At 37.0% G+C, this 12,844-nt stretch overlaps 1 protein-coding gene across 2 annotated transcripts in view; it reads left to right on the forward strand.

Moving 5' to 3' along the window:
• galt (galactose-1-phosphate uridylyltransferase) overlaps positions 1 to 12,844 on the forward strand; it is a 123,558-nt gene that overhangs the window by 35,458 nt on the left and 75,256 nt on the right. For both annotated transcript variants that reach the window (XM_079862000.1, XM_079862001.1), the window contains exon 7: positions 1,722 to 1,844. In XM_079862000.1, the coding sequence (XP_079718126.1) occupies positions 1,722 to 1,844 (123 nt within the window). The remainder of the gene's footprint in view (positions 1 to 1,721; positions 1,845 to 12,844) is intronic.

Consider the following 12,844-nt stretch of genomic DNA (forward strand, 5'->3'; position numbering starts at 1 on the left):
CTAAAAACGTAAAACTTTTTATGCGTTTTGGCCGTTCGTTTACACGACAACAGTGTTTTGCCTGAATACGTAAACTTTTGGGTTTCAAAGTGCACGTTTTTGAAAACGGTCTCCGTGCAAACTTCAAAAGCGCGAATCTCTGAAGACGTTGACGTCGTGCACATGCGTATTACGTGTTCAGTCTATAGTGTTTCATTGCCATCTACTGGCCTGGCAGCAGAATACAGCGTTTTTAGTCGTTTTTGCAGATCCGTCTGAATGATGATCGTTTGTACGCGGAAAAACTCAAAGGACAGCTTGACTTGCCCCGACAGCAGGCGTGCCTTTTACCCCAAATACCATACTTTTACATATTCTTCCGTTATTGGAAAACTGTTGCTTTAATTACCTTGAACAAAACCAAAAAAATCATTAAGAAGACCTTTGTCTCAAAATATATTCAATCATTTTAGCGATTCTCATTTGCTACTTAAATCTACAACATTTTAAAAAACATCAAATATTAGTCAAATTAGCGCAGAATCAACTTTTCGCTGCTTTCCGTGGTCGCGTCAGGGATCAGCCAAATTTCCACGTGCATCATGGAAAACGGATGTTTCGGAAAGTGCTGCACGTTTTTGTGCCATCTAGTGGTTTAGAGGAAAATAAAATCGAAGGCGCCTTTTACCCCGGTGCGCCTTTAGCCCCGCTGTACCGTACTTTCCTTGAGTTTTTCTGACTTATTTGAACTAGACTTGAGAAGTGAGACCAGTTCAATACATCAATATGCTCTCAATTACCTTCTTATCCTCCCCAAACGGCAGGGGGTTTCAGCAGGTTATTTCTCCACAATCTGCAAATTCAAACTTAAAAATGTTGAGAACCTTCACAAACTTCTGTTGTGGCTTTACTGTTTTAGAATCCACAGATACACATATTTGGATGTCATACATCTCTACAAGGCTAAAAACGGGAGAAATGTTATCACCAAGTACCAACTCCACTAGTTGCAAAGTATGATCTGTTCCTGTGCTTCACTGGCATGTTAAATACAGGCTTTGCGGTTCTAGTTACTTTTATAGCTGGAAGGGAGATTTTTTTGTGATTACGGAGGACTGATTTTGATGTAATTGCAAACAATTCAGTGCTAAATTCATGGAAAAGGCCCTTGAGAGAGTCGTCCGAGGCATGCGTGGCACTGGATTAAATTGCTGAAATTGAGTTCCCAAAAACTCTAAATCACTATGCAGTAATTCACATTTGTCTCAAATTTTTCTTTCCTCATGAAGTTTTGTGAATGAAGAGCTCTTGTGGGAGCTCTGGTGGTGAGGAAAACGTATCGGAAAAAACAGAATATCTCTTACCACCCTGTTTTGTTGAAGATGTATTGGATATGTGTCAGAACTCTCTCTGGGCAGCACTAACAGTCTTTGGCGCCTGGAAAGATGAATGTTTTAAAGTGTCTTTTCCAATTGCCATCCCTAAATCATCTCTACAAGGCTAAAGATAAGAGAAATTGTATCGCCAAGTACCAACTCCACTAGTTGCGAAGTATAATTGGATCGGTTTCCATGCACTCTGTGCTTCGCTGGCCCCTTTCTTCGCTATTAATTAGCAAAATACAACGTTAAATACAGGCCTTATTTTGATGGCAGGAAGGGAGGATTATTTTATTAGAGTCTGATTAGCGAGACTTCCCACGCAGGTTCACGTCTTCATGCTATTCCTGTTTCTATCTACAGGTTTGGGCCAGTAATTTTCTCCCCAATGAGCCGGCGCTGGCGGAGCGCTGTCAGAGAGACTTCATGCAGAAGCACGGAGAGCCGATGCTGGTGCAGTACGCTCGAATGGAGGCGCAAGCACAGGTAATACACCCACATAAGACACAGTTCATAGCGTTCGGCAGTCTCTCAGCATAATAAAAAAACTCCCTATAGATAAAGGCTCTCACAACCACTATGTGAGATTGCTTTTGACTGAGGAAAAAAACAACAAAAAACCCCAGCATAAACCTGTCTAAGGTGGTGTGCTGTTCTTGGTTGACCACCAAGCTGGTCAGAATGGTGGAGTTTGGTGGTTTTAAAGGGGTTTTGGGGACTTTTCAGCTTGTAGACTTTGAGAATTGCACATGCGTGCCCATATTGATCAGTTTGAGTCACATTATTAGATTGTGATACTCCATCTGAACTGTAGAGGTCAATTTGAAGATGTGTCAACACTCTGAAAAGAAATTCAGGGGACATGTTACCACAACTTAAATAAATGCATTGATGCAAGACTAAAAAATCGAATATATTCAGGCATGTGATGTTTTTCATATTTATATGGATTTACGGGTTTTCCAACCTGAAAAGTAGGCCTATGACCTTATTATGCCCCAACTGGGTTTCCCCATGTTGCCTTGAGCGCAGCGCGATTTTATTCACGCTGCTAGGCAGCCTGGATACCATGGACCAGATTTTCACCTCAGCGAGGGGACCAATCACAGAACGGGGAGGGAGCAGCAAGATGATGACGACGTCTATGCGACACACCGAAGCAGTTTGTTTATATCTATGGATCCAACATGGCAGCAGACGCGAAGTTATCTTTCGATGCAGCCTTAGATAGTGGTTTAGAACGCAAGTTTGTTTCGTCTTCTTCCTCGTTGAATTTCTGTCGCTCTACATACGTCATCTGGTATAATTAAAAACGATTGGCTATGAGCTACGTACAGGCGCATTTGATAGACATTCGTAACGCCTCAAATACGAGAAAATTAACATGTGGTTCTCAGACCACGTCTCAATGAGAAAGAGGTCTGACGTTAGCCAGGCTACTCCGACTCTAGGGGAATATAAAAACACTAAAGAGGCGTAATAAATAATTGTTGGGTTGTGGAAATGGAATCCCAGCACGCATCACTCCGGTCGATAATCACTTGAACTAATTAAAGTCTCTAATACACACAATACAATACAAATTTGATTCCGGAGCTCTCAACCCACGTGCGACCGAACCAACAATGAGCTCCTCGATGAGTGCCAGCAGCGTCCTTATAAAGACTGGACAACCAATGGCTTTCGTACACCCCCATCATTGGACAACCAATTAGAAATCAGAGAAAACAAGGAAGAGAAAAGGAACACAGAGCAATAGAAAACAATAGGCTAAACACAGGTCGTAACAGACCCACATTAATTGCCTAAATCCAAGAAAAAGATTTGTTGTGTGGGGGTTTTACTGGATGATGATTGAAATCACGAATTGCAGAGTTTATTCTTCCGCCGGAACTCGACTCGTGTACGGCCAATACCGAAAGACAGTGATTATAGTTTATAAAGTTAGAAATATGGATGTTTTTCTTACAAAAAGCATCTCTTCGCTTCAGAAGGCCTTTATTACCCCCCTGGAGCCGTATGGGTTACTTTTATGATGGATGGATGCGCTTTTTGGCCTTCAAAATCTCAGTTACCATTCACTCCCATTATAAAGCTCGGAAGAGCCAGGATATTTTTTAATATAACTCAGATTGTGTTTGGCTGCAAGAAGAGAGTCTTAAACACCTGCGATAGATTTAGGGTGAGTAAATTAATGATACATTTTTTTGGGGTGAACTATCCCTTTAATAAGGATTCACCCTGAAAAGTGCTCGTACTGTATATGTGAATCGCATTTTAAACGCATTTTTAAATAAATTCATAAATTCATACCAAAAAAAATTGTATATGTCCTCTTTCTATAGTATATTTTGTCTAATTTGATCATGCTTTTAGCTTGTGTAATGTAGTATTCTCAGTTTTTACCATGTTTAAATCATTTCTGCAGAAATTCCTCCGATTTCTACATTGAAGAATGTGGAAAAGGTCCACAGATTGTGTCTAGGCCTGTCCATCACTGTCTACCACAGCAACTTGTCCTTTCTTGTTTGCGTTCTCTCTTGTGTGCAACACCCCCTTGTAAACTTTTATGCCCACTGCGCCGTGCTTGACGAGTGGGCGTTGAAACATTAGCATACGCGGCTGGATCTCTAGTATGCTGGCTGTGTCTCTGTGTCACCTGGGCCCTGATCATTATATTGTGCGGGACAGGATGCTGATGGCATGCCGAATCAGCAGGGAAGACCCCGATTCCTGCTCTCGCACTTCAGCGCATTCTGCTAGCCGAGCATGAAGCGCAACCAGTAAAAGCTTTCATTAGCGTAATGAGGCAGACATAACTCCGAACTTGGTTAAATCATAGGTAATCAAGAAAAAGAGGGAGGAAAGAACATGAATGCATTCACGGTGAGAGTAGAGGGTGGAAAATATGATTTACAGCGATGTGTTATTTGTAGCATGCTAAAATAGTTTCGTTCATCACATTGTTTAAATACCTGTGAATGCATTGTGTTGTCCATGACCTATCCCGCTTTAAAGAGTGATTAAAGTTCATAACTATGATGTATTTGACCAAAATTATTCATAGAGATTAGATATTTTTGTAAAATCATTTTTGTAAACAAATTCAATTTGGCAAAAAAAATGCCATTAAAATGAACAAATTTAATGTATGTTAACAGAATGATTAATTAATTCATGTAAATTTGCTTAGTAAACATTATGTAGTTCAGGACAGTTCTTTATATTATATTACATTTTAATTATTTGAACTATAATTAATGAATTACATATATACAGTACAGGCCTAAAGTTTGGACACATTACTATTTTTAATGTTTTTGAAAGAAGTTTCTTCTGCTCATCAAGCCTGCATTTATTTGATCAAAAATACAGAAAAAAAATGTAATATTGTGATATATTATTACAATTTAAAATAATTGGTTTTCAATTTATTATACTTTAAATTATCATTTATTTCGGTGATGCAAAGCTGAATTTTCAGGATCATTACTCCAGTCTATCAAATGATCCTTTAGAAATCATTCTAATATGATGATTCATTATCAAAGTTGGAAACAGTTCTGCTGCTTAAATTTTTTTCATAACCTGTGATACTTTTTTAGGATACTTTGATGAATAAAAAAAAAAGAAAAAGAAAAAAGAAAAGAAAAAAAAAGAAGTTTTCGAAAAATGTTTTCAAAATAGAAATCTTTTATAACAACAATATACACTACTGGTCAGTAATTTGGGGTCAGTAATTTTTTTCTTTATTTTTTTTTTAAATAAATCAATAATTTTATTCAGCAAGGATGTGTTAAATTGATAAAAAGTGATAATAAAGAAGATTTATATATATATATAAAAAAAAAAATATTTTGAATAAATGCAGTTCTTTTTAACCTTTTATTCATCAAATATATTAGGCAGCAGAACTGTTTCCAACACTCATAATAAATCAGAACATTAGAATGATTTCTAAAGGATCATGTGATTGACTGGATGTCACATGTGACACTGAAGACTGGAGTAATGATCCTGAAAATTCAGCTTTGCATCACCGAAATAAATGATAATTTAAAGTATAATAAATTGAAAACCAATTATTTTAAATTGTAATAATATATCACAATATTAAATTTTTTTCTGTATTTTTGATCAAATAAATGCAGGCTTGATGAGCAGAAGAAACTTCTTTCAAAAACATTAAAAATAGTAATGTGTCCAAACTTTTGGCCTGTACTGTATATATAATTCATTTATTATATATTATTATTTAAATAAAAAAATATTCACAATAATTGTATGTATTTTAACACATTTTAATTTAATTAAAAAAATATTTTAATATTTGTTTATTATTATCCACTTTAATTAATGTAACTAAAAATAACTTTAATTTGTAGAGTATGAGCATGGCGTTAGCAAAACCAAGCTCATGGGTTCAATTCTCAGAGACAGAAAATCAAACAAATACATTTTAAAAATGTAGATGTCTACCACTTTCGATAAAAGTGCCTGCCAAATGCATTAATCTAAATGTAAATATATTTTAACAAAATTAATATTATTTATTGATTGATTGATTGATTGATTGTAAATTATTTTAGCAAAAAATAATTTAGTAAACATTATGTAGTCCAGGACAGTTCATATGATACTACACTAATTATTTTAATTAAAATTAATAACTTCAGTTTATTTTACCTTTTAATTCAGTCTATTTTTAACTATTCATTCTAAAATTCAAGACATGTTCTTGAGGTTATGTATTTGTAGATACCTTATTTATAAGGTTAGGTTTATATGAAGTACTTGCCTCCTATACGACGTTCAGAATCTCTAATAAGTGACCATGAATGTATTCTGTCAGATATATTTCCCAGTGCGCACTCCATCAGTCAAGCATCCTGCATTCCCCTTATCCCGGACTGCTTTCTCCTTGCTTTCTTCTGTAAATGCTGGAGACTCTTCTTTATAGTCCCTCTGCTCAGGCCCTACTGAAGATTGTGAGGACTGTGATGGAATTATAATAGCACCAATTGTGAAGCAGTTTTAATATGTGAACCTCACAAAAACATGTCCAGCTCACATTCACATTCTAAAGAAAATTAATAAATAAGAAATAATATTTTGCATAAAGCAAACCAGGCCTATTTTAAGACCTTCTCGATTTTTTTGCTTTGTAACATTATTTTAATTACAATTAAATTTTCATTACTGTGTTGCATCCATGCGTTGCAATGGCCAAATGGCCAAGAATTCCAGATCACACAAAATGTGATAAAGTAATAATTTATAATACCATGGTACTTTGACCTTACCATTATATTGAATGATTACCATATACACTACCCATTCAAAAGTTTTAGGTCAGTTGTTTTTTAAAATGAAATTAATACTTTTATTCAGCAATAACTCTTTATTTGATCAAAGCAACAGTAAAGACATTTATAATGTCACAAAATATTTTGATGGGGGGGGGGGTGATCATGGTTTTCACAAAAAATACTACATTGCACAACTTTTTTCAACATTATTAATAATCAGAAATGTTTCTTGATCATCAGTTCATCATATCAGAATGATTTCTGAAGGATCATGTGACACTGACAATTCAGCTTTGATCACAGGAATAAATCATTATTTTATTATTTTAAATTGTAAAAATATTTCATAATATTACAGATTTACCGTATTTTTGATTAAATGAATGTAGACTTGGTGAACGTTGTCATGGTTGGCTGTAGTGAAGTGCACAACGAACAAAAACACTGCGTCCCAATTCACATAATATCCATCCTAAATAGTATTCAAAATTAGAATTAGTGTGTCCCAAATCGTAGTATTATGAAATGAGTATTACAAAGATACCCGGATGGTCTACTTTTTCCGGTTAGAATCTGAAATGCTGATCCGTGCGCACTCTAGTGGCTAAAATTACCCACAACCCATTGCGTGTTGGACGAGGTTTCGATTAGAACTACAAACACAAATATAAAGTGTTAAAGACTACAAACATGGAGGATGTGCGAGTTTGATGGTTAAGGAGAGCGGTTTAGATAAAGGGGTTTGAGTGAAGAATAATCTAACCTGACGAAAAGAGATTTATTCAATGTTGTCCACAATATATTTCATCTGCAACTGCATTGTGAACTTTTGTACAGATAATTTTGGTCTTTTAAATGCATCATTATGCAAACACACGAGGAGAGACTCTACATGAGATTAATGTGCTAAAATATTACTCTCCGAAACGGTAAATTAAATTGAGTGTGGAGGATTTTAACTGTGACAAGATGATTGACAGGGCAGGGAATCCAAAACACCATGATAATAGAACAAAACATAACTGTTATAAGAGACTTCTTTCAAAAGGGCAGTGTACATCTACTATGGTATTTAGATGATATCCCAAGCTACTTCAGAGAACACGATGGCATTACCACGGTGCATTTCCAAAAACCCATAATATTCCCTATTCTGATTACATTTCAACAAGCCAATCCCACACGAATGTGTCCGGAGCGGCTGAATTCAGAGCCTCCATCGGCTCATTTTGTTCCATTCTTATCATTAAATGCCGTTCCATTGTATTCTAATATGCTGGATATATTCCATTCGGGTTGGGTTCGCTGCCTATTCTAGGTGAGAAATCTTTTGTTGTCACGAGCGCATTGGAGGAAATGGCGATGACTCGTCTCGTTCGCGCCACAGGGCTTCCCACCCCGACCTGGGATTTCCTATTATCCCGCAACAGCTCCGGATGACAGGGCCTCCATTTACTCTCTCATGTCTCGGCGGCGGGGGGTCAGGGAAAATGTGCTGGCCAGCTGGAGGCAAAATTCACCATGCTGTTCCTGTGCTTTAGCCTGGTGTCCTGTGAATCGCTAATGCTCTCTGGCTCTTCTTTTCATGGCGTATGTGTCATTCTGAAATTAGAACTTTTGCCAAATGAAAATATGATTCCCGCATTGTGAATGGAACCTAATGAGAATTTCAATTATAGTAAACAGAATATTGTCTGACAATTAGGTGTCTGGGTGATTTATACTTCTGGGTGTATAATAAGCTGTATATCGGAGGCTAACAACAATCTGTCTGTGATGATAGTCATCTCATGCATACAAAACAAGACAAATTACACTCGGTTCTCACATTACTCTGATGAGAGTGTGAGGTGCATTTTTCCAGACGTCTTTCTGGTCTTCGACTTTTTGCCTATTGGCACAACGTCTGTTCCAAATTGTAGTTTTGGGCAAGAACTTTAGACAGAAATCACAATGTATGATTTTTTAACTATTTATTTGTATGATACAGCTGCAAATAAGTATTTGAACACCTGAGAAAATCAATGTTAATATTTGGTACAGTAGCCTTTGTTTGCAATTACAGAGGTCAAACGTTTCCTGTAGTTTTTCACCAGGTTTGCACACACTGCAGGAGGGATTTTTGGCCCTCTCCTCCACACAGATCTTCTCTAGATCAGTCAGGTTTCTGGGCTGTCGCTGAGAAACACGGAGTTTGAGCTCCCTCCAAAGATTCTCTATTGGGTTTAGGTCTGGAGACTGGCTAGGCCACGCCAGAACCTTGATATGCTTCTTACAGAGCCACTCCTTGGTTATCCTGGCTGTGTGCTTCGGGTCATTGTCATGTTGGAAGACCCAGCCTCGACCCATCTTCAATGCTCTAACTGAGGGAAGGAGGTTGTTCCCCAAAATCTCGCAATACATGGCCCCGGTCATCCTCTCCTTAATACAGTGCAGTCACCCTGTCCCATGTGCAGAAAAACTCCCCCAAAGCATGATGCTACCACCCCCATGCTTCACAGTAGGGATGGTGTTCTTGGGATGGTACTCATCATTCTTCTTCCTACAAACACGTTTAGTGGAATTATGACCAAAAAGTTCTATTTTGGTCTCATCTGACCACATGACTTTCTCCCATGACTCCTCTGGATCATCCAAATGGTCATTGGCAAACTTAAGACAGGCCTTGACATGTGCTGGTTTAAGCAGGGGAACCTTCCGTGCCATGCATGATTTCAAACCATGACGTCTTAGTGTATTACCAACAGTAACCCTGGAAACGGTGGTCCCAGCTCTTTTCAGGTCATTGACCAGCTCCTCCCGTGTAGTTCTGGGCTGATTTCTCACCTTTCTTAGGATCATTGAGACCCCACGAGGTGAGATCTTGCATGGAGCCCCAGTCCGAGGGAGATTGACAGTCATGTTTAGCTTCTTCCATTTTCTAATGATTGCTCCAACAGTGGACCTTTTTTCACCAAGCTGCTTGGCAATTTCCCCGTAGCCCTTTCCAGCCTTGTGGAGGTGTACAATTTTGTCTCTAGTGTCTTTGGACAGCTCTTTGGTCTTGGCCATGTTAGTAGTTGGATTCTTACTGATTGTATGGGGTGGACAGGTGTCTTTATGCAGCTAACGACCTCAAACAGGTGCATCTAATTTAGGATAATAAATGGAGTGGAGGTGGACATTTTAAAGGCAGACTAACAGGTCTTTGAGGGTCAGAATTCTAGCTGATAGACAGGTGTTCAAATACTTATTTGCAGCTGTATCATACAAATAAATAGTTAAAAAATCATATATTGTGATTTCTGTTTTTTTTTTTTTTAGATTATGTCTCTCACAGTGGACATGCACCTACGATGACAATTTCAGACCCCTCCATGACTTCCAAGTGGGAGAACTTGCAAAATAGCAGGGTGTTCAAATACTTATTTTCCTCACTGTATATGTTTTTTTGTTTTTTTATTTCAATAAATATATAATAAAATAAATTATAGAAAAAAATAGAAATAATAAAATGGCTCAAATAAAATAAGTTTAATAAAATTACTAAAAAAATATATATATATATATATATATATATATATATATATATAAATATAAATATTGAAAAATAAACAAATTCTAACAATGATTTTTCGCATAACAAAAGTGCGAAGTATAAAACTATAACCTAGACTAAAATAAAAATGAAAACTAAAAATATTAAGAAAAGAGTAAATTCAATGTAATATACAGTAAATACTATTATGTAAATAATAATAAAATATTGTTGGTTCAATGCCTATTAATCTCACAATTTTTAAAATCAAAAGCTTTGTTTTCTTTTATCACAATGCTACAATTAAGTGAGCATATGAGTTACATTTTAAATAATTTCCCAGCTTTTCTAACATTAAAAACGTGTAATTTATTACCGTTTGTTCATATTGTTGGGGGAAAATGTTTGCTTGAGAATATTATTAATAATGTTTATTATTAATATGAATAATATTTTTTTAATTTGTAATGAACTCTTATCCTGTTAGTCTTTTATAATATCCCGTTACCTACTGTAACACAAGTGTACAATGGCATCATCCTACAGGAAGTGACATAATTTGGCGGGAAAACAGCAGCAACAATCATCAATAAGAATTATTATTTAATTCGTCTCACTTTAAAACTTTCAACCCTTTGATATAAATGCAGAAATTGGCACGATGATATGAAACCTTCAACAGATGGTTAAAAACATCCAAATAGTTGACATTCTCATGTAAGCCAATGCCAATAACTCAATGATTAGCTCTTTATTTCCACACTGTTCAGCTCCGTTCTTGCAGTTGTTTAACTGATCAAGTTATAATTAATAAGTTTAAATGTTTGAGCTTGACAAGAGCATATTTCTGAAAGTCTGGTATATAATATACATTTTTCTTAAAAATACATATATTTGTGATGTAATTCTAAGTTCAAGTTGGACCGCATAATGGCAATGACTTGACTAATTCTTCCAGAAGTGCTTTTTGTAGCATTTCCTATTGGCAGCTTTTAGGGTCTTTGTCAGTGAAGGCATCTGAGGCTGTGCAATGCTTATGAATAAATGGATGTTGGCCACTCTCTTTTCATGATTGTGTGACCTTATGTCTGGACACCAGTTTGACCTTCGCCTTGCTTGTCCACATGCACTTGACATCTGTAGACATCTGGGAAGTCTTCGGATCTTCCACAGCTTTGACTAGTTTAAAATTCCCTCACAATCTCAATAATTTATTTGCAAGTAATAAGGCCAGACTCCTGAAGCCTATTTTTCACACTTGGCTTTCTTTTTTTTTTTTTTGACGTCCCATTGATATTGAATCCCCTCCGTTTTCTTTTGATCTTACCTCAAGTCATGACCGCAACTCTGTGAACTCTGGCTACACTGCCTACCATACCAGAATAAAGACGCTCAACAGACAGCTCATCCTCAGGAAAGCTACATTTTTTGATTCCAGCTCTTGGCAAATCCACAAGCCTGAGAGAAGAAGAGGAACCCTGCTAGGCAAGGCCAGTTTCCATTTGTTGCTAACAGAAAGCAAGTGTTCAAACTCTGTCTTTTTTTTTTGACAGGGCATGGGGAACGGGCAGGGCTGAAAGACAGTAGCATGCTGGGACCTTTTGCTGTCTTTTGTGTCTCTATCAGCATGGGAACTGCAATGATCTGTCACTAATCATGAAAGAAGGTTGGCTGAAACTTTGGTTTTAGAGGAGGAATTTCATGAGGAACCAAATTCCCCTTGATCTTTGATGCTCTATGTAGAAGTACTATAAAAACATACTAGAAGTTTCTAAAAGTTCCCTCACACTGAAATAAGAGCATTTATGGAAACTATGCTGCAGAAGTAGCTTGTTTTCTTAACACGTTGTGTGTGAAAACATGATGGAAGACAGATTGCTGAGAGAATATATTTTGAAAGAATGTATTAATTAATTCATTATTTATTTGAGTGCATCTCTAAGGATGAACCAACTGTCTTTAGAAAAGTTTCGATGGCATTTGCTTTTCATCTTCCCTGTATAATGCCTTATAAAGTACTGTTTATAAGCAGCGCTGCTGTGTTTACAGAGGTTACCAGGGAAACGGCTCTATTTCTGCTGTTCCATAAGCGCCACCAGAGACAATTTATATGAGACATGCCACTTCCTCAATCCTCAATACAACTATATAAGGAAAACCCGTAACGGCAAAGATGGCGGTTGTATGCACATGTCCCGCCCCTCCCGCTGGAAAGCCAATCACAACTGTTCAGTGTTTTAACCACATAATGTTTATTTTAGGTTTCAGACATTTAAATACATATAATTGTTTAAGTGCTTGGCACAACACCGGCATTCTGGATAGAGACGTAAATGAAGTTTGGTGTCGTGAACGTGAACCCTTGCGCATGCGTAGTAAAGGTATAACCTGTGGGGAAAAAGGCGTTTTAAACCTTATTTTGGGGCAAAGTCATCAAACTTTTTCAGCGATTTTTATCATATTTTACTGCTGTTTCTATACATGCAGTTTTTATGTCACGGTGACCAGTAAAAGTGCAGTTCTGACTCTCTGCCCATTCATTTAGATAGGAACCTGGTCTTGTTAGTCCGAAATAGCTGCCCGGAGGCGTTGCCAAGATGGCGGCCGAGTGGCACGACTTGCCTAAGAGGATTTTGGCGCCACCTAATGATGGAGAGTGA

This window comes from Squalius cephalus (genome assembly GCF_949319135.1).
Source record: "Squalius cephalus genome assembly, chromosome: 24".
NCBI classification, from domain to species: domain Eukaryota; kingdom Metazoa; phylum Chordata; class Actinopteri; order Cypriniformes; family Leuciscidae; genus Squalius; species Squalius cephalus.